This window comes from Armigeres subalbatus, chromosome 1 (assembly GCF_024139115.2).
Source record: "Armigeres subalbatus isolate Guangzhou_Male chromosome 1, GZ_Asu_2, whole genome shotgun sequence".
NCBI lineage: Eukaryota > Metazoa > Arthropoda > Insecta > Diptera > Culicidae > Armigeres > Armigeres subalbatus.
Genome location: NC_085139.1, coordinates 90505057 through 90529977, shown reverse-complemented (window position 1 = coordinate 90529977; position 24921 = coordinate 90505057). Strand labels below are relative to the sequence as shown.

The window sequence follows — 24921 nt, the reverse complement described above, 5'->3', positions numbered from 1 at the left end:
GAGGAAATTCATCCGAATTTCAGAGGAAATTCATCCGAATTCAGAGAAATTCATCCGAATTCAGAGGAAATTCATCCGAATTCAGAGAATTCATCCAATTCAGAGGAAATTCATCCAATTCCAGAGGAAATTCATCCGAATTTCGTCTGGAAATTCGGATGAATTTCAACTGGAAAGTCGGATGAATTTCCTTTAGAAATTCGGATGAATTTCTTTTGGAAATTCGGATGAATTTCCTTTGGAAATTCGGATGAATTCCCTTTGGAAATTCGGATTAATTTCCTTTAGCAATTTGAATAAATTCTCACTGAAATTTCGGATGAATTTCCTCTATTTTTATCTACTCGGGATACTGCGGCGGAGAACATCATGGAAGCCGTGGTTTATTCGATAGACCGTTTGATTCAAACTCCAGGATATTTTGAAGATCCTAGAATGTCTTACTTTATTATCAAACATGTTTTCTGAAACTTCACAGAAGGCAACATGCTTTTAAATGTTTCCTGTAGCGTCATACACCCTGTAGTATAGAATATCAATATTTTCATCATCACTAGATCGATAGATGTCATTTTCGGTAATAAAATATGAAGCTACTACAAAAATTTAATTTTCCGGAATCCGTTGCTTCACTCCCACAGCTCTAGGAAAAATTGAGCCCCCTAGACACAATATTATGTATATGGAAACCAAAAGAAATGGCCAAGAATGAATCCTAGTATTAATAACTGTGGAGATGCTAATAGAACACTAAGTTGAGAAGCAGTTAAGTTCCAGTCGGAAAGTAGAGCCATAGAAGAAAAAGAAGAAGATAACGTGGATTATAATATTTTTTGCACAATTCTTCTCTTATCTAGCTCCTAGTCTAGATGATAAGCGCGTCATTCGAGAAGCGCTTATCGTTGAGCGTCCAGATTCAGTCTTGGGCCGATTTTTTTTTTTATGAAGTAGCTAAGGTTGACGAAATATACAGCATTTTACTCCTCGACGGGTAAAAATAGATTCTATGTAGACACAAACACATAACCATTTCTTATTTTCTCGTGACCAGGGACTCAATGCAAAGGCCTGTCGTTGATTCAATGCAATCTGTGCATTTGTCGCAAATTATGGCAAACTATACATGGAATTAATGCAAGATTGTAGTAAAATGTTAAAATCTCTGGTTGGGTGTTCAGCAATTTGTCTATATTTCTTATTATTTCTGATTTTTTTTAAATATCTATAATTCTGAAATCTACGGATCCCAACATGATGATTTTCAATGAAAATGCTGTATGACGATTCCGAATTATGCAATTTCCTAAAACATAGAAACTCTTTTCCAGTTTTTGAACGTAAACGTTCACCCCAACGTTTATTGCTCAGTACCTAAAACCTGTCATCATGTGGGATTAAAATGGCGCCCCACCTGACGTTTCAAAGTAAATTTAGCTTCATTAATTGGAACCATCAATCATGGATTACAGTCGATACGGCTTATCCCCGCAATTACCCTCGGTAGCAGAAACAAATTAATAAGTTCGTTATCAGTTTCACCTACCGTTGTTGGTTACGATAGAACCCGGCCGGCCATTGTACGTAGGTGTACCATCTATCTTTGTTTGGATTTGTTTCCTACTGCCTCCGGTTCAGTCGAGTTGATTTGCTATTTTTATCGTCGCAAGTTTATGGGGCCATCAGCTTGGACATTCGATAACCTTGCTGTCGGATCGCGCTCGCTGACTTTCTATGAATTGCCGGCTCTGACCCGGCAATCGTGACAACCTTGCGTCTCAAAACTAGACGAATCTAAACTATACACTGCGGAAGAGTTCTGGCTGCTATGCACTTGGCCGTTGTTGGTTGTTTGCGATAGTGACGACCGTGGCGACATTATCGGAACCGACATTTCGCAAGGATTTTCTTTCCACACTACTGGGAAGCAATTGCAAGATGCGATGTACGCACCATTTGATAGTCGTTAGAGTCGCATGAATGCACGTCATATTTATCCGTTGACGCGTGAATGGTACGTGACTGCATTGTGGGGCAAGGTCGCATCATCGTCATCATCATCGTGGTTGGCGTCAATCGTCGTCTTTGTGCAGTCAAGCGAAATGCGTTTCAATCATGCGGAGATAAAAACATAATGCAAACTGTTGTTAGAATTAAAGCTACTCACACATAGTGTGGGTGGCTAGAACGATACAAACTCTTGAAAAATGATGGAAAATGCACTTAAACAATTGGTTAATAATTTACGTCTTTGCGAATACCAGAGCACAGGTTGATAGCGATTCAAGAAATGGAGGATTCCAGCTCCATGAGACGCTCAACCCCTATCCCAATTCATAAGCTCAGTAAAGGCGGTGAAGTAATATAAACAGTACAACATTTCCAAAGTCCTTCAAACTTCATTCCCGAAGCTTTCAGTTTTAGTGCCTAATATGCTTCTAATTTGCTCCATTAGCGGCTCTCTGATTTCCAACAGCGTAAACAAGGCGAGTGGAACCACAACCGCATTCTAATTAATGCCTACATTGGAACCACTGATGCGCCCACTATTTGAAGCTCACAACTGCAATGATCTGTTCGCTAATGACTTGCATTGCTCGCGTGTTCACATCAGCCACCGCATCATTGCATGCACCGGTGAAAGCTCGCCCACCCACGTACGTAATGGTTTCCATCGGTGCCGTCGCCGTCGTCGTTGTCGTCATCGTTGGCTGTTGGCATTTTCTTTCAGCCTCAGCCTCCATCAAAGCCATCGGCGCGCCGCGCCGTGACCATCAACAGTACCAACCATTGACTTTTATTTTATTACACACCCTTGAAAATGCCACACTGCTGCGCTGCCACTCGTTGTGGGGTGCACAGACTGTATGTAAGTGCCAGCTCATGTTGCTGGGTAAAATGAAGGAAAAAATGTCAAGCGAGTACGGAAAACCGCGCTTTATGCCGTACATTAATTCAAATTATTTTCCATCCGGTCACCCCCCGGTTCTGCTTCCGTAAAGAGTGCACCGGCGAAAAAGGCGCCCAAAATCCACAGTCCATTATCACAGTACCGTGTAATCAGATTGTATTTCAATCAACCCATTGAACTGTTATACTTTGTTTAATTATTGTATCAAATTGTTAGCCCTTGTATTTTCCACTTTTCAGAATCATCCCCCGTGTGAGTAGTTCAAACGGTCACTCTTGTCTTTCTAGTTTCTACCGATGGAAACTAAACAGTAGTTGAAATGACGGTTTTTGAATAAATTAGCAAAATAAAACTTCCATGAAGAATTAGAAATTTTACATACAAAAATGGAAATTGCCAATAAAGAGATCATAGTATGTACCCTGATTTCTTTATTGGCAATTTTCTAGTTTTCTTATAGAAATTTTGAATTTATTAGGGGAAGTTTTTACTCAAGTCATACATTGTCTCGATATGGGATCGCAATTTGGAAAAGGTCGATACCCAATTTACACCGCGAAGCTTTTGACTTCGAACTATTTGTCTTGTCCACCCACGACTCTGTGGCGGCGTTGCCGTCGTGTTCCATTCTGTTTAGGAAATCCGCCCAACTATGTCAGCAAATTTATGCACAGTTGGAGTTTACTAACCGTTCTTTTTTTTATCTATTTTTCTTTCCAGAACAACCACAGTGATATTAGCTCTAGTAGGAATACTTCGTCCAGTGAGAAGGAGAGGCGAGCACTCGTCAAAGCAAAGAAACGGACCAAAAAAGGTATGTTCATTCAGCAAAATAAGGTTCCCCAGTGTCGGACACATAAGCCATTTAACGAAAACCTCTCTAATTATCCGGATCATGTTTGCTTGTATACACAAAATATAATCATTGATGATTCATACAACCTATGTATATTGGATCATTTGAACACGGTTTTCGACGATGTACTTTGATGATGAATTTTGGTGAAAATTTTCACGGTTCAGAAAAGTGTTCCCGAGTACCGGACACTATTGCATCATGTTCAAATTTGACCAAGTTCCTGTTACATGAGTGAAAACATCATTTCGAATAGTAATATTTTTCACTTGCTTCAAGTTGTAGATATAAACTCGTGTTAGTAGGATTCTTATTTGATTTTCCAGCTCAATTTCTTACATCCTACTCAAAATTCCCTCCATTTTCAATGATATCTTTAAAATTTATTTTTGCCTATTCCTGTGGCTTTCTGATACATCAGCAAGGAAAATCATTTAAGTTTATGTAAGTTTCACAAGACAGGTGCAAAGAATGGCTATTTTATCACATGAAAAAACTCACTGTGCGGATCCGGGGAAAGCTATCGGATACAGAAATTGATATTGCACCATATATACATTATATCTAACAAATCATTATCGCTATTTGATATATGACTAATATTGACCATCTCGACATAATCAGAATGCATTCGATTTATTTTAATATTGTTGATTCAAACCTTCTAAAATAAGGCGAAAAATGAAAATGTTTGACATTTTTGTTCAATTTCAAATTGTGTAGAAAACTTACATAATGAGGATCTGATATTCCATGTAGGTAAAGAACGGAAGCCTCCTTTCAAGAGGCTCGGAAGCCTCCTTTCAAGAGGCTCGGAAGCCTCCTTTCAAGAGGCTCGGAAGCCTCCTTTCAAGAGGCTCGGAAGCCTCCTTTCAAGAGGCTCGGAAGCCTCCTTCCAAGAGGTCGGAAGCCTCCTTTCAAGAGGCTCGGAAGCCTCCTTTCAAGAGGCTCGGAAGTCTCCTTTCAAGAGGCTCGGAAGCCTCCTTTCAAGAGGCTCGGAAGCCTCCTTTCAAGAGGCTCGGAAGCCTCCTTTCAAGAGGCTCGGAAGCCTCCTTCCAAGAGGTCCGGAAGCCTCCTTTCAAGAGGCTCGGAAGCCTCCTTTCAAGAGGCTCGGAAGCCTCCTTTCAAGAGGCTCGGAAGCCTCCTTTCAAGAGGCTCAGGAACCTCCTTTCAAGAGGCTCAGGAACCTCCTTTCAAGAGGCTCAGGCCTCCTTCAAGAGGCCTGGAAGCCTCCTTTCAAGAGGCTCGGAAGTCTCCTTTCAAGAGGCTGACTAGACTCCATTCAAGAGCCTCGGCGGCCTCCTTTCAAGAGGCTCGGAAGCCTCTTCAAGAGGCTCAGAGCCTCCTTTCAAGAGGCTCGGAAGCCTCCTTTCAAGAGGCTCGAAGCCTCCTTTCAAGAGGCCTGGAAGCCTCCTTTCAAGAGGCTCGGAAGCCTCCTTTCAAGAGGCTCAGAGCCTCCTTTCAAGAGGCTCAGAAGCCTCCTTTCAAGAGGCTCAGAAGCCTCCTTTCAAGAGGCCTCGGAAGCCTCCTTCAAGAGGCTCGGAAGCCTCCTTTCAAGAGGCTCGGAAGCCTCCTTTCAAGAGGCTCGGAAGCCTCCTTTCAAGAGGCTCGGAAGCCTCCTTTCAAGAGGCTCGGAAGCCTCCTTTCAAGAGGCTCGGAAGCCTCCTTTCAAGAGGCTCAGATACCTCCTTTCAAGAGGCTCAGATACCTCCTTTCAAGAGGCTCGGAAGCCTCCTTTCAAGAGGCTCGGAAGCCTCCTTTCAAGAGGCTCGGAAGCCTCCTTTCAAGAGGCTCGGAAGCCTCCTTGCAAGAGGCTCGGAAGCCTCCTTGCAAGAGGCTCGGAAGCCTCCTTGCAAGAGGCTCGGAAGCCTCCTTTCAAGAGGCTCGGAAGCCTCCTTTCAAGAGGCTCGGAAGCCTCCTTTCAAGAGGCTCGGAAGCCTCCTTTCAAGAGGCTCGGAAGCCTCCTTTCAAGAGGCTCGGAAGCCTTTAAGAAGCTCAGAAGCCTCCTTTCAAGAGGCTCAGAGCCTCCTTTCAAGAGGCTCAGGAAGCCTCCTTTCAAGAGGCCTGGAAGCCTCCTTTCAAGAGGCTCAGAGCCTCCTTTCAAGAGGCTCGGAAGCCTCCTTTCGAGAGGCTCAGAAGTCTCTTTTCAAGAAGCTCAGAAGCCTCCTTTAAAAAGGCTCGGAAACCTCCTTTCAAGAGACTCGGAAGCCTATTTTCAAGAGGCTCAGAAGCCTCCTTTCAAGAGGCTCGGAAGCCTTCTTTCAAGAGGCTCAGAAGTCTCCTTTCAAAAGACTCAGAAGCCTCCTTTCAAGAGGCTCAGAAGCCTCCTTTCAAGAGGCTCAGTGCCTCCTTTCAAGAGGCTCTGGAAGCCTCCTTTCAAGAGGCTGGAAGCCTCCTTGCAAGCAGCTCGGAAGCCTCCTTGCAAGAGGCTCGGAAGCCTCCTTGCAAGAGGCTCAGAAGCCTCCTTGCAAGAGGCTCGGAAGCCTCCTTGCAAGAGGCTCGGAAGCCTCCTTGCAAGAGGCTCGGAAGCCTCCTTGCAAGAGGCTCGGAAGCCTCCTTGCAAGAGGCTCGGAAGCCTCCTTGCAAGAGGCTCGGAAGCCTCCTGGCAAGAGGCTCGGAAGCCTCCTGGCAAGAGGCTCGGAAGCCTCCTGGCAAGAGGCTCGGAAGCCTCCTGGCAAGAGGCTCGGAAGCCTCCTGGCAAGAGGCTCGGAAGCCTCCTGGCAAGAGGCTCGGAAGCCTCCTGGCAAGAGGCTCGGAAGCCTCCTGGCAAGAGGCTCGGAAGCCTCCTGGCAAGAGGCTCGGAAGCCTCCTGGCAAGAGGCTCGGAAGCCTCCTGGCAAGAGGCTCGGAAGCCTCCTGGCAAGAGGCTCGGAAGCCTCCTGGCAAGAGGCTCGGAAGCCTCCTGGCAAGAGGCTCGGAAGCCTCCTGGCAAGAGGCTCGGAAGCCTCCTGGCAAGAGGCTCGGAAGCCTCCTTTCAAGAGGCTCGGAAGCCTCCTTTCAAGAGGCTCGGAAGCCTCCTTTCAAGAGGCTCGGAAGCCTCCTTTCAAGAGGCTCGGAAGCCTCCTTTCAAGAGGCTCGGAAGCCTCCTTGCAAGAGGCTTGGAAGCCTCCTTGCAAGAGGCTCGGAAGCCTCGTTGCAAGAGGCTTGGAAGCCTCGTTGCAAGAGGCTTGGAAGCCTCCTTGCAAGAGGCTCGGAAGCCTCCTTGCAAGAGGCTCGGAAGCCTCCTTTCAAGAGGCTCGGAAGCCTCCTTGCAAGAGGCACGGAAGCCTCCTTGCAAGAGACACGGAAGCCTCCTTCAAGAGGCCTCGGAAGCCTCCTTTCAAGAGGCCTGGAAGCATCCTTTCAAGAGGCTCAGAAGCCTCCTTTCAAGAGGCTGGAAGCCTCCTTTCAAGAGGCTCGGAAGCCTCCTTTCAAGAGGCTCAGAAGCCTCCTTTCAAGAGGCTCCAGCCTCCTTTCAAGAGGCTCAGGAAGCCTCCTTTCAAGAGGCTCAGGAAGCCTCCTTTCAAGAGGCTCAAGCCTCCTTTCAAGAGGCCTGGAAGCCTCCTTTCAAGAGGCCTGGAAGCCTCCTTTCAAGAGGCTCAAGCCTCCTTTCAAGAGGCTCCGACGCCTCCTTTCAAGAGGCTCGCAAGCCTCCTTTCAAGAGGCTCGGAAGCCTCCTTTCAAGAGGCTCGGAAGCCTCCTTTCAAGAGGCTCGGAAGCCTCCTTTCAAGAGGCTCGGAAGCCTCCTTTCAAGAGGCTCGGAAGCCTCCTTTCAAGAGGCTTTTGACATTCTTCCTTTCTTAAATTTTTTTTTTTGTATCTCTAATGTCCAGACCGATCTTAGACCGAGTTACATTGACTTTTTTTATCATTTTAAATTGTTTAGAATTGGAAAAGTTTTATATTGGTCAGTCATAAAATCCATGTTTAAAAAAGAATAAAATAAAATATTTCAGAATACCACATTTGTTTACAATTTTTTGAAAAATGCTTAATATGTTGTTTCTTTGTGTTTTTTCCGCGCCATTTTGAAGAGTGAAGTATTTGTAGTTTAGTATTTTTCCACAACTGACTTAACCCTTAATTCACTCTAAAAAACTTCTTACACGAAAACTGAAAATCAAGCTCATAAGCAGTGTTGGAAGAATCATGCTCAAATCCTACTCACCGAAGCCTCATGCGCGAGCTGACTCGCTTGCGATTCTGCAGGGAGAGCATCGTGCATGAGTTTTTCACGCAGAATCGCATCGTTCCGCTCATTCGCCGTAAAATGATTTCGCTGTAAAAAGTGTCAAAACCCAATCGAAGCGTATTTTATGTTTACGTATGGATTTATTATCCATTGTTTTAAGTAAAGAAAGTTATTCCGATGATTTTAACGAAGAAGAACACACAGAAATCACGCAATGATGCAAATCGCGAGTCGAATCATGGACGATTCACTGGGCCATGAGTCGAGTGAGGCTTGCCTCGCGTTTGATTTGAATCATGGATGAGATTTGAGAATTTGAGTTTTTACCAACACTGCTCATAAGTTTTGAAATTTCTACAGCTCTTGAATTTTGTCATAAGGTTTTTTGACATGTCCCGTTTTGCAAGTGCGTTGGTCCCGTTTTTTCGCCGAAATGATCTGGTCAGCCTACATCTGATTCCATCCATCTTAGGGAATCTGTAGCACTTAAGAAACAGAATTTGAACAGTCATAAACAAATTTGAAACTTTGAAGTCAACTTGTTCATAGAATAGTTATATGCCTCAGATTATTTGTATTCCTCAAAGAGCTGCAGATAATGTTAAGGTTCTGCAGAGATATTGAAAAATATTTGCCAAGAAACGCTCAGGTTTGTCGGACAATGCATGTTGGGCGATCTTCCTTATTTCATTTGACATTGCATATTGTGATGTTATAAACAGATCATTCCGATTCCGTCCATTTTATTCCAAACAATTGTAAAAAATACATTTGCATTTCCTTTACCGTCTGGATACCATTCAATTTATTACTAATCCGACAACAATTCCCTTACTAACCATGCTAAAAGTTTATCCCCCGAAAAGCCACTTTCTCACATTAAAAAGAGTTTAAAAATAAATTTGTTAATCAACTTTATCGCTCTCGCACATCCATAGTGCCCTGGTTCCAGCAGAACCGGGAGCAGAAAGCTTCCTATATTTTGGTGTGTAGTAGTTTGTGGACCACCACCGTCGTGTAACCCTCTCTCCCTCTGACCCTGCACCATTCGCCCGAGGGCCGAATAGGGTTAAACGGTTGCGGTTTTCAACGAAACCACTTGCCCACATCCAAGACCAACAGCAATCAAGAGTCAGCACTTTTTCGCCCATTCCGCACAACATTAGCCGCCGTGGTGCTGCGGTGCAGCTCGATAACGTTGGAGCAGGGAGCGTAACTTTGCCCAATTGTTGCTCTGTAAATTTTCTCCAGCAGTCTGATTGCGAGCCATTAAGTTAGAACTATGGAGGACACGGAAAGTCCTCAATCTGATTGTCTGTTCGCCCCGTTCTATAGCGGGAATGGGGAAGGACTAACGAGGTTACCTCAATCGGTTGGAAGGTAGCCGGCAGCTGTCCAATCAGTTTTCCCGGCAAGCGAAAAACTTTCGGGACGGATAGATAAACGGCCGTTAAGCACGCGACAATGTCCCCGTGGCGGATTCGAGTGACAGTGAATTTATGGAAACGAGCCGGGAATTAGAGGACGCTTCCCGGCGAAAGGAAATTGAACTTTGAATACGTTTGCGTGTGCACAGCAATCGTGTTATCGAGGGACCAATTTCAGTTGATAAATGATTAGGTTGAACTGAAGATTGTGTTTCAACTTATTTTATGGTACATTGAAATTGGTGCAAACTATATAACATGCTTCAAAATTAATTAGCTTTCAAACAACAATATAAAAATTAAGGGTTTTGCTAAATGGTAGAGGAGAGGTTTATTAAGTCTATGAGAAAATCTCCTACAACTAGTTAACCCCTAATTAACAAACGTTTACCATATAAGATAGTTCTGTAATAAATCTAACTTTCTTATTAGCATAAACCATCTAATTCCTCGAATTCAACTAATTTACTGCCACTTCTTTCGCCACAAAGTTACTAACAAGCGGTAAATCTTCTCCTTCCTAAGCCCAAAAACCAGTACAGAGGCTACTCGCCCAGCAAGCGGCAGCCACCAAACTGGTTGGTTTAGGACGTTTATCCTAACTTTAGCTGAGTGCGTGGTGGTGGCTTCATTTATTATTGAAAATACCAGATCCGGTGGCAGCAGCAACAGCAGCAGCGTAATACTCTCATACCTGTCTGCTATGCCTCTACCGACCGTTGCGCGTTGTTGCGTTCCATAATGTCTGCCAATTTGTCTGCCACTACTGCAGGCAGTCACAGATTGGACCATTATAGGTCCCTTAGAGCAGCGGCAGCAGTACTCAGTTGGTCGGTGAATCACATTGGACGGCTCATATTTTGCTTTTCTTATGAGATTAAATAGCGCTGTGCATTGGAAAGGCAAAAATCGGATTTGAATGGCAAAGTATAGGTAAATCAGTTAGACTCGAATAGCTTTGCCGTGAAACATAAACAGCATTTACATGTTTTTCCTTAAATATCAATCAATTCTTAAAGAACGCAGTTTTTTCTAATCATCACTGAGTTTGATAGTCTAGTTCGAGTTTTCGAAACTACTATGTTCGGGATTCTGAAGGATCCCACATTTACAGCGTTCCAGATACTGTCAATCAGTACGTGGTCTGTCTGCGTCGCAACTCGGATATTGCCAGGTGTGCTTCAGATTTTTTCACGTGCAAAATTGAAACTGCTGATTGCCCTCATACAATAGTGAAGGTCACAAGTCGCCTATAATAATCGGTGGTATGCTAGTGGAATGCAGGTTTTCCGTACCAATGACAAATCGAAAGAAATATTCCTTTCCGTTCTACGAGTTTAATTCTCTGACGATTGTCTTTTCATCGTGTTTTAAGGCCGTATTAAGCCTAGGAGCACATACTTTTTACGTCATTGTGCTTATTTTTCTATGTTGTAGAGCTTCTCGGAGAAGCCTTTAAGATGCGATTCGGGGCTTTTCAGTGATGTTGAGAATCGGACGGTTTCGAGGCAGTGGAAAACACTACTGTTTAGCAGTTCAACAGAAGCAGCTTAAAGCTGTAATTTATTATTAGGATTTCTTCATATCATCTACGTAGTACTCAGACTCAATTTTTCACTATTCAATTGACGAAACCTCGACTCAGATCTTCTGATTGGTCTTTCAATTAACCTAACAAATAGTTGAACGAATTTAGGAATTAAATTTTAGAAATAGGTTTTAGCTAGCATCTATTTAGGATTTACAGTAGAATAAGGTTTAGGTAGTTTTTAATAGGATTTTTTTTTAATAGGAGCTTCTTGGAAGAAGCCTTTCAGAGCTTCTCGGAAGAAGCCTTTCAGAGCTTCTCGGAAGAAGCCTTTCAGAGCTTCTCGGAAGAAGCCTTTCAGAGCTTCTCGGAAGAAGCCTTTCAGAGCTTCTTGGAAGAAGCCTTTCAGAGCTTCTTGGAAGAAGCCTTTCAGAGCTTCTTGGAAGAAGCCTTTCAGAGCTTCTCGGAAGAAGCCTTTCAGAGCTTCTCGGAAGAAGCCTTTCAGAGCTTCTCGGAAGAAGCCTTTCAGAGCTTCTCGGAAGAAGCCTTTCAGAGCTTCTCGGAAGAAGCCTTTCAGAGCTTCTCGGAAGAAGCCTTTCAGAGCTTCTCGGAAGAAGCCTTTCAGAGCTTCTCGGAAGAAGCCTTTCAGAGCTTCTCGGAAGAAGCCTTTCAGAGCTTCTCGGAAGAAGCCTTTCAGAGCTTCTCGGAAGAAGCCTTTCAGAGCTTCTCGGAAGAAGCCTTTTTCAGAGCTTCTCGGAAGAAGCCTTTCAGAGCTTCTCGGAAGAAGCCTTTCAGAGCTTCTCGGAAGAAGCCTTTCAGAGCTTCTCGGAAGAAGCCTTTCCGAGCTTCTCGGAAGAAGCCTTTCCGAGCTTCTCGGAAGAAGCCTTTCCGAGCTTCTCGGAAGAAGCCTTTCCGAGCTTCTCGGAAGAAGCCTTTCCGAGCTTCTCGGAAGAAGCCTTTCCGAGCTTCTCGGAAGAAGCCTTTCAGAGCTTCTCGGAAGAAGCCTTTCAGAGCTTCTCGGAAGAAGCCTTTCAGAGCTTCTCGGAAGAAGCCTTTCAGAGCTTCTCGGAAGAAGCCTTTCAGAGCTTCTCGGAAGAAGCCTTTCAGAGCTTCGCGGAAGAAGCCTTTCAGAGCTTCGCGGAAGAAGCCTTTCAGAGCTTCTCGGAAGAAGCCTTTCAGAGCTTCTCGGAAGAAGCCTTTCAGAGCTTCTCGGAAGAAGCCTTTCAGAGCTTCTCGGAAGAAGCCTTTCAGAGCTTCTCGGAAGAAGCCTTTCAGAGCTTCTCGGAAGAAGCCTTTCAGAGCTTCTCGGAAGAAGCCTTTCAGAGCTTCTCGGAAGAAGCCTTTCAGAGCTTCTCGGAAGAAGCCTTTCAGAGCTTCTCGGAAGAAGCCTTTCAGAGCTTCTCGGAAGAAGCCTTTCAGAGCTTCTCGGAAGAAGCCTTTCAGAGCTTCTCGGAAGAAGCCTTTCAGAGCTTCTCGGAAGAAGCCTTTCAGAGCTTCTCGGAAGAAGCCTTTCAGAGCTTCTCGGAAGAAGCCTTTCAGAGCTTCTCGGAAGAAGCCTTTCAGAGCTTCTCGGAAGAAGCCTTTCAGAGCTTCTCGGAAGAAGCCTTGCAGAGCTTCTCGGAAGAAGCCTTGCAGAGCTTCTCGGAAGAAGCCTTGCAGAGCTTCTCGGAAGAAGCCTTGCAGAGCTTCTCGGAAGAAGCCTTGCAGAGCTTCTCGGAAGAAGCCTTGCAGAGCTTCTCGGAAGAAGCCTTTCAGAGCTTCTCGGAAGAAGCCTTTCAGAGCTTCTCGGAAGAAGCCTTTCAGAGCTTCTCGGAAGAAGCCTTTCAGAGCTTCTCGGAAGAAGCCTTTCAGAGCTTCTCGGAAGAAGCCTTTCAGAGCTTCTCGGAAGAAGCCTTTCAGAGCTTCTCGGAAGAAGCCTTTCAGAGCTTCTCGGAAGAAGCCTTTCAGAGCTTCTCGGAAGAAGCCTTTCAAAGCTTCTCGGAAGAAGCCTTTCAGAGCTTCTCGGAAGAAGCCTTTCAGAGCTTCTCGGAAGAAGCCTTTCAGAGCTTCTCGGAAGAAGCCTTTCAGAGCTTCTCGGAAGAAGCCTTTCAGAGCTTCTCGGAAGAAGCCTTTCAGAGCTTCTCGGAAGAAGCCTTTCAGAGCTTCTCGGAAGAAGCCTTTCAGAGCTTCTCGGAAGAAGCCTTTCAGAGCTTCTCGGAAGAAGCCTTTCAGAGCTTCTCGGAAGAAGCCTTTCAGAGCTTCTCGGAAGAAGCCTTTCAGAGCTTCTCGGAAGAAGCCTTTCAGAGCTTCTCGGAAGAAGCCTTTCAGAGCTTCTCGGAAGAAGCCTTTCAGAGCTTCTCGCAGAAGCCTTTCAGAGCTTCTCGGCAGAAGCCTTTCAGAGCTTCTCGCAGAAGTCTTTCAGAGCTTCTCGTAAAAAGCCTTTCAGAGCTTCTCGGAAGAAGCCCTTTCAGAGCTTCTCAGAAGAAGCCTATCAGAGCTTCTCAGAAGAAGCCTATCAGAGCTTCTCTGAAGAAGCCTTTCAGAGCTTCTCGGAAGAAGCCTTTCAGAGCCTCTCTGAAGAAGCCTTCCAGAGCTTCTCGGAAGAAGCCTTTCAGAGCTTCTCGGGAGAAGCCTTTCAGAGCTTCTCGGAAGAAGCCTTTCAGAACTTCTCGGAAGATTTCCGCTATTTCCGTCTCTCTGTCATCCATAAGAAAATTGTTTTTCAAAACTGAGAAAGGCGATATCTGTACCTGATAGTTATTTTCCGTCTTCTCTCAAACCCTTCAACCAATTTTTTGAGAATGTTGCCTGTATAAAACCTAGTTTTTTTTCTGTATTTTACAGAACTTTATCTGGAAATAAATAAAATGCTTCACATTTTTCAGAAAGGGATAAATGTTAAAAATGGAGAACTTGTGGTTACTTCGTAGTACTCTGAAATACATTTTTGACTTCCGGAGACTTTGTTCCGGCCTTTCCGAAATATTTGAGATGGTGGCAATAATGATGATCAAATCTATGATCATGCTGCAAGCGGCTTTGAAAATAGTCCCAGGAGTTTGCAATTCAGTTGTTTTAATTAAGTTGGGTTAACTCAATCTAATCAATTACTGATAAGGGTATCAAGTAGTTTTCTATGTGACCATCCACGTTTTATTTTGGAAATAAATTCCTTACAGCGTTGTATAGCATTGCAAACGCCTTTTTGAACGTGCTCCCTTTCCAAATATTATATCATTCTATTCAGCAACAAAAATGTTAAACTTCTATAAAGAGAACCTTCGCAAACGAGGGATTACTTGCCAGCTGACACATCCACATGGTTCTCTTTCAACCTGGTTGACACAAACTTCATTACTCCATCCACATCTCCTAGAAAATAAAATCTCAAACCATGGGCAGACACATGTAGGACCTTATAAATATACGTCGCTAGATTGCAACTAAAAAAAATCGATTGATCCAAACGCTGCTGCTGGGGTAGGAATCGGCAAGCAGCAAACACGCAAATCTTTTCGTGTTGAGTCATCCATGAAGAGACATAAAAAACTATAGTCTTGTGTACACCAACGCCGGAGAAGGGGATTTTCGCCAAACGTGACATTCAATCGGCCAATCTGTTCTCACATTCTGTTTACAGACACACGTACACACAACCACGTTAACGAATTCGGTTGGTCGGCGTTCTTCTTATTATGTGCGAATGGAACGTCGTCGTCGTCGTCGTCAACTACCTGCTGGCACATCATGAACGAAGCAACACTACGCAGCTTCTTTTCAAGTTCACGGCCTCTATGATTTTGTCTGGGGATTATTGTTGTTGTTATTGTTATTGTCGTCATCGTTTTCCTGTTGCTTAACTTTTTTTTCTTGCTTTTTCTCATTCGACTTTGATGTCTGTCAAGTTTGTAGGCATCCTATTTCTGTTCAATTGCCAAACATGGATCCGAAATCAGAAGCGACCTTCAAACGGTGGGTTCTTTTTTCCTGTCCGAGCGGAAGTCGAATGGCATTAGCATCCGGACTTCTGTGTCTGTTTGGTGGAATGATTTCTTTACATTTGTGCGACTTCTACCCAATTTGCTCCGGTTTTAAATTTAATAAGGGAAAGCGATCCGTGGGAATCTGTTTGGTTTCCTAATTTACTTTTTATGGTTGATTGTGTTAACTTTAAGTTGAATTGAGGACATGCTTGTTGACATGCTACGAAAGGCGTTAAGACCCCTACAATTTGCTTTCGGGTATGTACTTTACAAATTTTCTTAAAAGTTGTCTACATAATATATTCCTTTCATTCACTTTAAGCTATTCACTGAATTTCGTTCCATATTCCATGAGAATTCGAATTTGGAAGGAATTTTGTTGCCACATATGCCAACAGTCTGGTTCTTTATTGCATCGCTCTAATATTCATCCTATCAGAAATTGAGTTAGGAATTTATGTATAATTCCATCCTTTGGAAGGAATTCTCCAAATTCCTGGAAGGAATTCTCCAAATTCCTGGAAGGAATTCTCCAAATTCCTGGAAGGAATTCTCCAAATTCCTGGAAGGAATTCTCCAAATTCCTGGAAGGAATTCTCCAAATTCCTGGAAGGAATTCTCCAAATTCCTGGAAGGAATTCTCCAAATTCCCGGAAGGAATTCTCCAAATTCCCGGAAGGAATTCTCCAAATTCCCGGAAGGAATTCTCCAAATTCCTGGAAGGAATTCTCCAAATTCCTGGAAGGAATTCTCCAAATTCCTGGAAGGAATTCTCCAAATTCCTGGAAGGAATTCTCCAAATTCCTGGAAGGAATTCTCCAAATTCCTGGAAGGAATTCTCAAATTCGGAAGGAATTCTCCAAATTCCCGGAAGGAATTCTCCAAATTCTGGAAGGAATTCTCCAAATTCCCGGAAGGAATTCTCCAAATTCGGAAGGAATTCTCCAAATTCCCGGAAGGAATTCTCCAAATTCTGGAAGAAATTCTCCAAATTCCGGGAAGGAATTCTCCAAATTCCAGGAAGGAATTCTCCAAATTCCGGGAAGGAATTCTCCAAATTCCGGGAAGGAATTCTCCAAATTCCGGGAAGGAATTCTCCAAATTCTGGAAGGAATTCTCCAAATTCCAGGAAGGAATTCTCCAAATTCCGGGAAGGAATTCTCCAAATTCGGAAGGAATTCTCCAAATTCCCGGAAGGAATTCTCCAAATTCCTGGAAGGAATTCTCCAAATTCCTGGAAGGAATTCTCCAAATTCCTGGAAGGAATTCTCCAAATTCCTGGAAGGAATTCTCCAAATTCCCGGAAGGAATTCTCCAAATTCCTGGAAGGAATTCTCCAAATTCGGAAGGAATTCTCCAAATTCCCGGAAGGAATTCTCCAAATTCCCGGAAGGAATTCTCCAAATTCCTGGAAGGAATTCTCCAAATTCGGAAGGAATTCTCAAATTCCCGGAAGGAATTCTCCAAATTCGGAAGGAATTCTCCAAATTCGGAAGGAATTCTCCAAATTCCCGGAAGGAATTCTCAAATTCGGAAGGAATTCTCCAAATTCTGGAAGGAATTCTCCAAATTTGGAAGGAATTCTCCAAATTCGGAAGGAATTCTCCAAATTCGGAAGGAATTCTCCAAATTCGGAAGGAATTCTCCAAATTCCCGGAAGGAATTCTCCAAATCCTGGAAGGAATTCTCCAAATTCCTGGAAGGAATTCTTCAAATTCCTGGAAGGAATTCTTCAAATTCCTGGAAGGAATTCTTCAAATTCCTGGAAGGAATTCTTCAAATTCCTGGAAGGAATTCTTCAAATTCCTGGAAGGAATTCTTCAAATTCCTGGAAGGAATTCTTCAAATTCCTGGAAGGAATTCTTCAAATTCCTGGAAGGAATTCTTCAAATTCCTGGAAGGATCCCTGGAAGGAGTTTTCCAATTTCCTGGAAGGAATTCTCCAAATTCCCGGAAGGAATTTTCCAAATTCCCGGAAGGAGTTCTCCAAATTCCCGAAAGGAATTCTGCAAATTCCCGGAAGGAATTCTCCAAATTCCTGGATGGAATTTTCCAAATTCGGAAGGAATTCTCCAAATTCGGAAGGAATTCTCCAAATTCCCGGAAGGAATTTTCCAAATTCCCGGAAGGAGTTCTCCAAATTCCCGAAAGGAATTCTGCGAATTCCCGGAAGGAATTCTCCAAATTCCTGGATGGAATTTTCCAAATTCCTGGAAGGAATTCTCCAAATTCCTGGAAGGAATTCTCCAAATTCTGGAAGGAATTCTCCAAATTCTGGAAGGAATTCTCCAAATTCCCGGAAGGAATTCTCCAAATTCGGAAGGAATTCTCAAATTCCCGGAAGGAATTCTCCAAATTCCTGGAAGGAATTCTCCAAATTCGGAAGGAATTCTCCAAATTCCCGGAAGGAATTCTCCAAATTCCTGGAAGGAATTCTCCAAATTCCCGGAAGGAATTCTCCAAATTCGGAAGGAATTCTCCAAATTTGGAAGGAATTCTCCAAATTCCCGGAAGGAATTCTCCAAATTCCCGGAAGGAATTCTCCAAATTCCCGGAAGGAATTCTCCAAATTCCCGGAAGGAATTCTCCAAATTCCCGGAAGGAATTCTCCAAATTCCCGGAAGGAATTCTCCAAATTCCCGGAAGGAATTCTCCAAATTCCCGGAAGGAATTCTCCAAATTCCTGGAAGGATCCCTGGAAGGAATTCTCCAAATTTCGGGAAGGAATTTTCGAAGTTCCCGGAAGGAATTCTCCAAATTCCTGGAAGGAATTCTCCGAATTCCGGGAAGGAATTCTCCAAATTCCGGGAAGAAATTCTCCAAATTCCCGGAAGGAATTCTCCAAATTCCAGGAAGGAATTCTCCAAATTCCCGGAAGGAATTCTCCAAATTCCCGGAAGGAATTCTCCAAATTCCCGGAAGGAATTCTCCAAATTCCCGGAAGGAATTCTCCAAATTCCCGGAAGGAATTCTCCAAATTCCTGGAAGGAATTCTCCAAATTCGGAAGGAATTCTCCAAATTCCCGGAAGGAATTCTCCAAATTCTGGAAGGAATTCTCCAAATTCCCGGAAGGAATTCTCCAAATTCCCGGAAGGAATTCTCCAAATTCCTGGAAAGAATTCTCCAAATTCCTGGAAAGAATTCTCCAAATTCCTGGAGGGAATTCTCCAGATTCCTGGAAGGAATTCTCCAGATTCCTGGAAGGAATTTTCCAAATTCCTTGGAAAAAAATAAAAAAATTTGTGGATGGAATTCTATGAATTCCTTGGAAGGAATTCTTGAATTTTTTTGGAAGAAAGTTCTCAGTTGCCAACTTTACCGTTGTAAATTTTTTAGCGTTAAAAAGTTTCTGTGAATTCGATCCTTAATTTGAATGTTAGTTCTAGACTCTCAATTTTGTTCAAGGTATGTAAAAATTGTAATTTTACGTTCTACGTATAAACATTTTTCATATCATTCTTGGAATTATTTCGAAACCTGCCTAATTAAATTATCCATACTGGGTTACCAAATCCAAGAAGACAGATGTTGTTCCCATTTCTGTAAACTACTTGCTACATCATTCATGAAGTCCTTTCTACCGGTACCTTTTTTTCACTTCGTCCTCTGTCGGGTTCGACACAGCTCATTCTCGCCTTCCAATATCAGATTATGAGGCCATTATTAACCACCCACCGCACCGTACATATATCGTATGTGCCGAACGAGAACCTCATACTGATCCAAAATGTGCCTTCATTGCTTTCGTGCCTTCGTGTGAACGATTCCCAGAAGAAAGTGCTGGTCATTAGGAGACGAAGACGACGAAAACAACTCCGGACTGGATGCATCAAACTTCTTTGCCCGACACCTAATAAGCCGTCTGTTCTTATTTGCCTCTCCGGTAGGTACAAGAACAGGCTTGTAGAGGCCTGTGTTTTTGGGAATCCGGACTCGGAGCAGACGATGAACCGAAAGAGATGAGAAAGCACGATAAAAGGTGCTTTGCTGGGTTATCTCGTTCAGTTTTATTTCGGTACCTTTTTGCCTTTCTCGCACGAACAACAAAGTGGTAACCGAAAGGCTGTTATTTCAATCTAAAAATATTATTTTGATCGAAATCATAGTCTTTTATTTCTTTTGACTCATCTCTACGGGATAATGGTTGTCCTTCAGTCAACTTTCTGTCCAAAAATCTTTTGGAGTGGCTCAGTAAGTTTGGGCCTCGATCAAGCACGAGAAGGGCAGCATTACTACTGCTTGGTGGATTGATCAGAATTTTCCCTATTTTTGTGTTATTTTGGGGAAAGAGGTCCAACCGGCTGACCGAAAACAATCAAGCGCGTTTCGGATTGCACATAAAAGTTTAAATGGTCAATGGGAATGGAAAATGGTTTGACTGTTTGCAGTTGGTTCCTCGTTGAGGGTCGAAATTTATTGACATCATTCGAAAGGTTGGGCAATGTTTTAGTTTTGAATATTTAATTAACCTTTGTTGTTGATAGCCGGAGGTCGTTCAGATCTTGAAATATTAGGCAGTTAGTTGGCTCAAAATGACCAAACTTATCCCACACTTTGAGAGAAAAGATCACATCACGTCGAACGCTTATGTTAATTTATGTCTCGAATGACTTCTAACGCCTTGAGTCTGATTCCAACTTTTCCATCCTTTCAAATCCACAGATAAAAAGCAAAAATCAAAGGACAAATCCCGGGAAAAGCAGTTGGCAAGCAGTGGCACCAAAGAAAAAGTTCGACGGGACTCCACCACCGAGGAGGACGAGGACGACGCCCCCGTCGTGAAGTGCGTCCTGGTTGGGGACGGAGCGGTCGGCAAGACGAACCTCATCGTGTCGTACATCCAGGATCGGTTTATCCCGGAGTACGTGCCGACCGCTTTCGATAAGTACAACGGTAAGTGAGTTTCGGAGGAGGGAAAAAGTTTGCTCTCGGGGATGGGATGTCCGATGATGGATGGCGTAGTTGTTTCGCCGAATGCAAAACACTATGCCCCGGGAAAGGAGAACCGTGTGTGTGTGTGTTCTTGAAAAAATCTTTCGAGGATGAAGCGAAAAAAGTTCGTACGGGACATTCTGATTGAGTAAAGAACTGCCTTCGCTATAGTCCCGCGTCAGTTCCGATAGTTCAATCGAAGCAATTTTGCCTAAAGCCTGGGTCGTTTGGGAAAATATGAAAATTCGAGTAAAGAGGTTATCCTTTTTTGTGTGCCAATTTCAGTTTCTCGATGCTCTATGCATCGCATGTCAAAGTTTATTGAAGCAGAGAGATAAAAAGCATGTGATTTCTTATATTTCAGGTTAACATATTTAGAAAAGAAGTGCTTCTCGTTTTAGTTTGGAATAACTTGCAATTTTCCCCAACGTATCCAAATTACATTTACGGCCAAATGACTTTTTCTGCCAAATGACCGTTTCGGCTAAAAGGCATTTTGATCAAATGAACTATTCGGCTAATCGACTTTTTCGACCAAAAGAGTTGTTCGGCCGAACGCATTTTCGGCCGTATGTCCAATTCGATCAAATGACTTTCGGTTAGATGAGTTTCGGCCTAATGGTTTGTTCGGCTAAATGGCGTACCGTTAGTGCTTCTTCCGAACACATGGAACAAAGTAACGTTTCTACGACATTATTCCAATTTATAAATCGAATCCTTTTTGATGTTTCTATAAATTCTCAAGGACTGCCGTAAGAAAATATGTCCATGAAACTTTTAGAGTCCCCTGAATTCCACACCAACGGTCCTGATGGATATTAATGGTCCATAAACACTATATTTCCAACCGATTCCAAACCAACTTCCGTAAATAATTGCGTAGCTCCGTCCATTCACGCAACTATCCAATGAAAACGAGAAAGGCAATAAATTTTATTACATAAACTCGGCTGTAATCTCTTCGCCACTTTACTACTACTGCTGTTAGTGCAGCAACCGACAGCAACCCCAATGTTCCGGCATTCTTCTTTTCTATGCTCATGAACCGGCCACGGGGATATACCGCTTTTTCATAACTTCAGTGGGGGGAAAAAACTAGCAGATGAATGCCATCACCACCCTCCACGCCACCACTGCCTGGAACAGTTCCCCGTAGTCCTTTTGCTAGTTTCCGAGCGGCAATCCAACCAACTCGAGGATAAAGCTTGAGTGCTGTAAATTTTTAATTATTAACATTTCATACTTGAACCAGTTTTCCTCCGCGCCCGTCCGATGTGTCCTTTCCTCCAGTCCTCCTCGTGTTGCTGATTTGTGCGAACACGGACGGGCGAGGAAGGTTGATGGTTCAGTTTGTTCGAATAGCCGTCGTGTGTTGTTGCTCGCGCCATGCTGTCTCTTGGGTTGGAACCGGGTCCGTCCAACAGCGTTCCCTTCACTTCGACGGATTCTCGGCTTGGCACCACACACACACAAACACACGCGGCCACTTACCCACCCTCCGATTCACGCGACATGGATAAAAGTAATAATATGCATGCATGCATATTGCAACTGAATGTATGACGATGATGCACTCAGCTGGGCTCAGTTCAGGTGCCATCAACGTACGTTGTCGTTGTCGTCGTCATCATCTGGTATCGTCGTTGTCCCTCGGCCACAAGAGTGTAAACATGGCGATAAATATTCATAACCTGACACCCCTTGCACACTTTTGGGGAATAGTAATCTATTGGTGGGAGTGGTTTGGGTTGGCGAAGTGCGGCAGGACACGTGGCAGGACAATCTCAAACCAGAGATCCGAACCAACATTTTCGGCGGAAACGTACATCTCTTGCATGTCACGCATCTGCTGAGGCTGATGACACGATGAGCATCCATCCATTCAATTTGAGCAGTTTAGATTGAAATCCTATTTCAGTGATGCATTTTTGCAGTTTGAAAATGTTGCTCCATTCCGCTGTGTTGATTTGATGTTGCTTAGGAACCATGTGGGATGCATTTCCTTGCAACTTGGTGTCGAAAATATTTGTAATGCAATTATTTGATATGCACGTGCTATGAGGTTTTGATGAGATTGCTGAAATATTAAGCAGTGGGGAAATTACAAAACAGGGAAACTCAAACTTGCGCAGCAAATTTGATACAGCATGTGAAAATGTTTTGCGAACTTTGCCTAATACCACCCTTCGATTTTAAAAGAAAATAATAAGGGCTTGAAATAAATTGATTTTAACAAATGAAAACAGCTTTTTGGAATGAAAAATATCTTTGAATTTTTAAGACCAACATTTCATGTGTTGATGGTCACTCTAGCCTATTGAAATATTCTTCAGGTAACATTTCTTCACGAGTAGTAAAGAAAATCTACCTATTCCAAAACAAACACATCTATATTTCGACCATTTGTCGTACCTGTCGTTCCTGTTTCATTAACGAGCGGGGTAGATTTTGTAGACAAACAACTCAAGCATATAAATTGGGGAACAACTTCCAACTCATTATTTCACATCCATTCGTCGGCTTTTGATCTTCTGATTCTTATAGTTGTGAAACTGTAATTAGCTGATCGTAACTTCGGGCCAAAGGGAAATTATCTACCGCCACCATCGCATCAATTCAACACCACAAATAGGACGGCAATGCTGAATAAGGAAATGGAAAGCACCATGGACATAGTTTGGCTCGAAAAGCCAGCGAAAACTCAGAAACCTCCTTAGGTCTATCAGTTTCGCTGGCTTTCGAATTATGATGACTACTTCTCGTGTAAAACTTTTAAGAATAATGTTGCTGTTTGAAAGATAAAAATAAATCGTTCAAGAATAAACATGCCTTTATTAATTTGTTTCTGCCCAATAGATAGCATAAGGCAACGTAAATTTGCTCTGACTCAGAAAGGATGAATCATTCTAACGGGAGGTTCTATTCTTTCATATCTTTTTCAAGAACTAGATTCAGGGTGGCCACCGGGAAAAACGGGAAAAAGACGGGAAATTGAAGTCACCGGGAAAAAAAGCGGGAAAAACCGGGAATTCAGGACCTGTACCGGGAAAAATTTTTTCGTCAAGTTAAATTCAAAATTCTTCAAAGCTTTTATGTTGTTGGTATAAGGAAAAGATTGACTCTTTAATGTTTATTACTCAGTCGCATTCTAACTTTAAGTACATGGGCTGTGCGAGTACAAAAATTAAGTTAGTCTTTTGTCTGAATCCAGTTTGTGTTGTCATTAGATCATTTTGATATCAAATTCGAGTGAAAAATGGTAAGTTTATGATATTTCGTGATTTTGTCTGTAATTTATTTTATAATAAAATATATTTAGCTTAGTATTTTTCCACAAGTAACCTAATATAATTGAAGGATATGATGGTGAAAGATATATTTGTTTAACTTGTTACATGGAAAATAAGGAATAAATTCCAAAACTTTGTTAATTCCAATATGTTAATAGTGAATTGGAACGTTCAAACTTTTTAATAATAAATTCAAAATTTTATTTTAAACTGGAAAACTGGAAAAAAAGAAAACAAAATGTGGTTAAATCTTTTTTTAGAAAACAAAATAATTGGAAATGATTGGAAAAAAGATCTTCGTGTTGCATTTGTGTTAAAATTCATATTTCTTATTTTAAAAATTTGTGGTTTTTTAGTAAACCAATACCAAAAAACCGGGAAAATTAATCGGGAAAAACGGAAAAAAACCGGGAATTTGAAAATCGAATTTCAGTGGCCACCCTGTAGATTTCTTTTTTACCTATTTTAACCGATGGCGACGTGTTCGCCGGAAAAATCAGCTGCCTTAGATCAACTCAGTACTGAAAAGGTCATGTCCGTCATAAGACAATGAGCAAAGTGCCTTTTTGTATCTCAGGCTACCAAATGCAAATATCGTGGGCTCTTTGATCAATAGGGCACTGTACGGACGAGTCTCTTTCCTTTCGTTCTACTTAAAAGTTAGAAAACAAAAAGACCAGTGAATGTCAATTTTGTCATTATGTTGTTTTAAAATTTCTTTGCAGTTTGAAAGAGATAATGCAGTCCGTGCATTTCGAAGTCATGAATGGTATTTGTTCGCGGTTCTGCCATACCGCACCAATCGGCTTCTTGACTGACTTGTGATATTTTGTTCGCAAGGCAAACGGAAAGCATTTCATGTTCTGAAAACTTAGATGTTAATGTGTGGAAGATTCTGATTTGAAAAATGTATTGTAGGTAACCACTTTCCTTATACCTTATGGGTCTTATACCCACAGTACACTAGACTGGTGCATTTAACCAACTAAGCTACGAAGAAGAACACAGCAATTAAAATTAGCCAATACGAACAAGTTTTCATTGCAGTGAAAAATGTTTCTTGCGGCGTTATGAAATGTTACTTTGATTTGTTGGGTTTCCACACAAATAAAGAAGAAGACGTGAAATTATAACTTCTTATCTTTCATTTCCTGGGTATTTGGTAATGGTAATGATCACAATAACAAAATATAATATGGACTTATTGATATAAGAGATAAAAGAACAGACAACAATATCAAAAAATTTGCACCGAAATATCATTTGAATATCAAGATATGCTTTAGATAAAAACAAACTAATGGCACATGATATTAATCACTTCTTACAAATAGCATAACTTGATCTCCTCATCACATTTTAGCGCAAAATACACCCGATTCTTTTTTTCACACGGGGGATGCGTTCCGTGTAAAAAAAATTTCAGTTCAAAATTTGAAAATCCATGTAAAAAAAGTTTTATGATTTCTCGACGAATCATGCAAAATGGAGCAACTTTGCAAAAATTTTGTATGGGATTTTTTTTACACGGCCGTGAAAAAAATCCGTGGAAAAAACAGAATCGGGTGTATTGATGTTGTCGTCTGTTCTTTTATCTCCTTTATCAATCATGTCCATATCTCATTTTGCTATCTTATCAACATTTGATATTATTGAGCTATTTTCGTCTACTCTGGTGTCTGGTGGTTGTACCAAGAGTCATGAAAATAAATGTCTTCTTAAAATAATATGCATGCCAATATCAATAATGCGACAATGAAATGACAAGTGGACTAAATTTTAAATTGACAATGAATTTCGGGTGAAAATAATCGTTACCATTCATATCAACCGGTGTCAGAAAAGTG

General features: G+C 42.4%; 1 protein-coding gene across 3 annotated transcripts in view; it reads left to right on the top strand.

Moving 5' to 3' along the window:
* The window catches only part of LOC134202104 (uncharacterized), a 227861-nt gene that overhangs the window by 127352 nt on the left and 75588 nt on the right, over positions 1-24921 (top strand). For all 3 annotated transcript variants that reach the window (XM_062677185.1, XM_062677180.1, XM_062677187.1), the window contains exons 3-4: positions 3629-3722; positions 19515-19745. In XM_062677185.1, coding sequence (XP_062533169.1) covers positions 3629-3722; positions 19515-19745 — 325 coding nt within the window. The remainder of the gene's footprint in view (positions 1-3628; positions 3723-19514; positions 19746-24921) is intronic.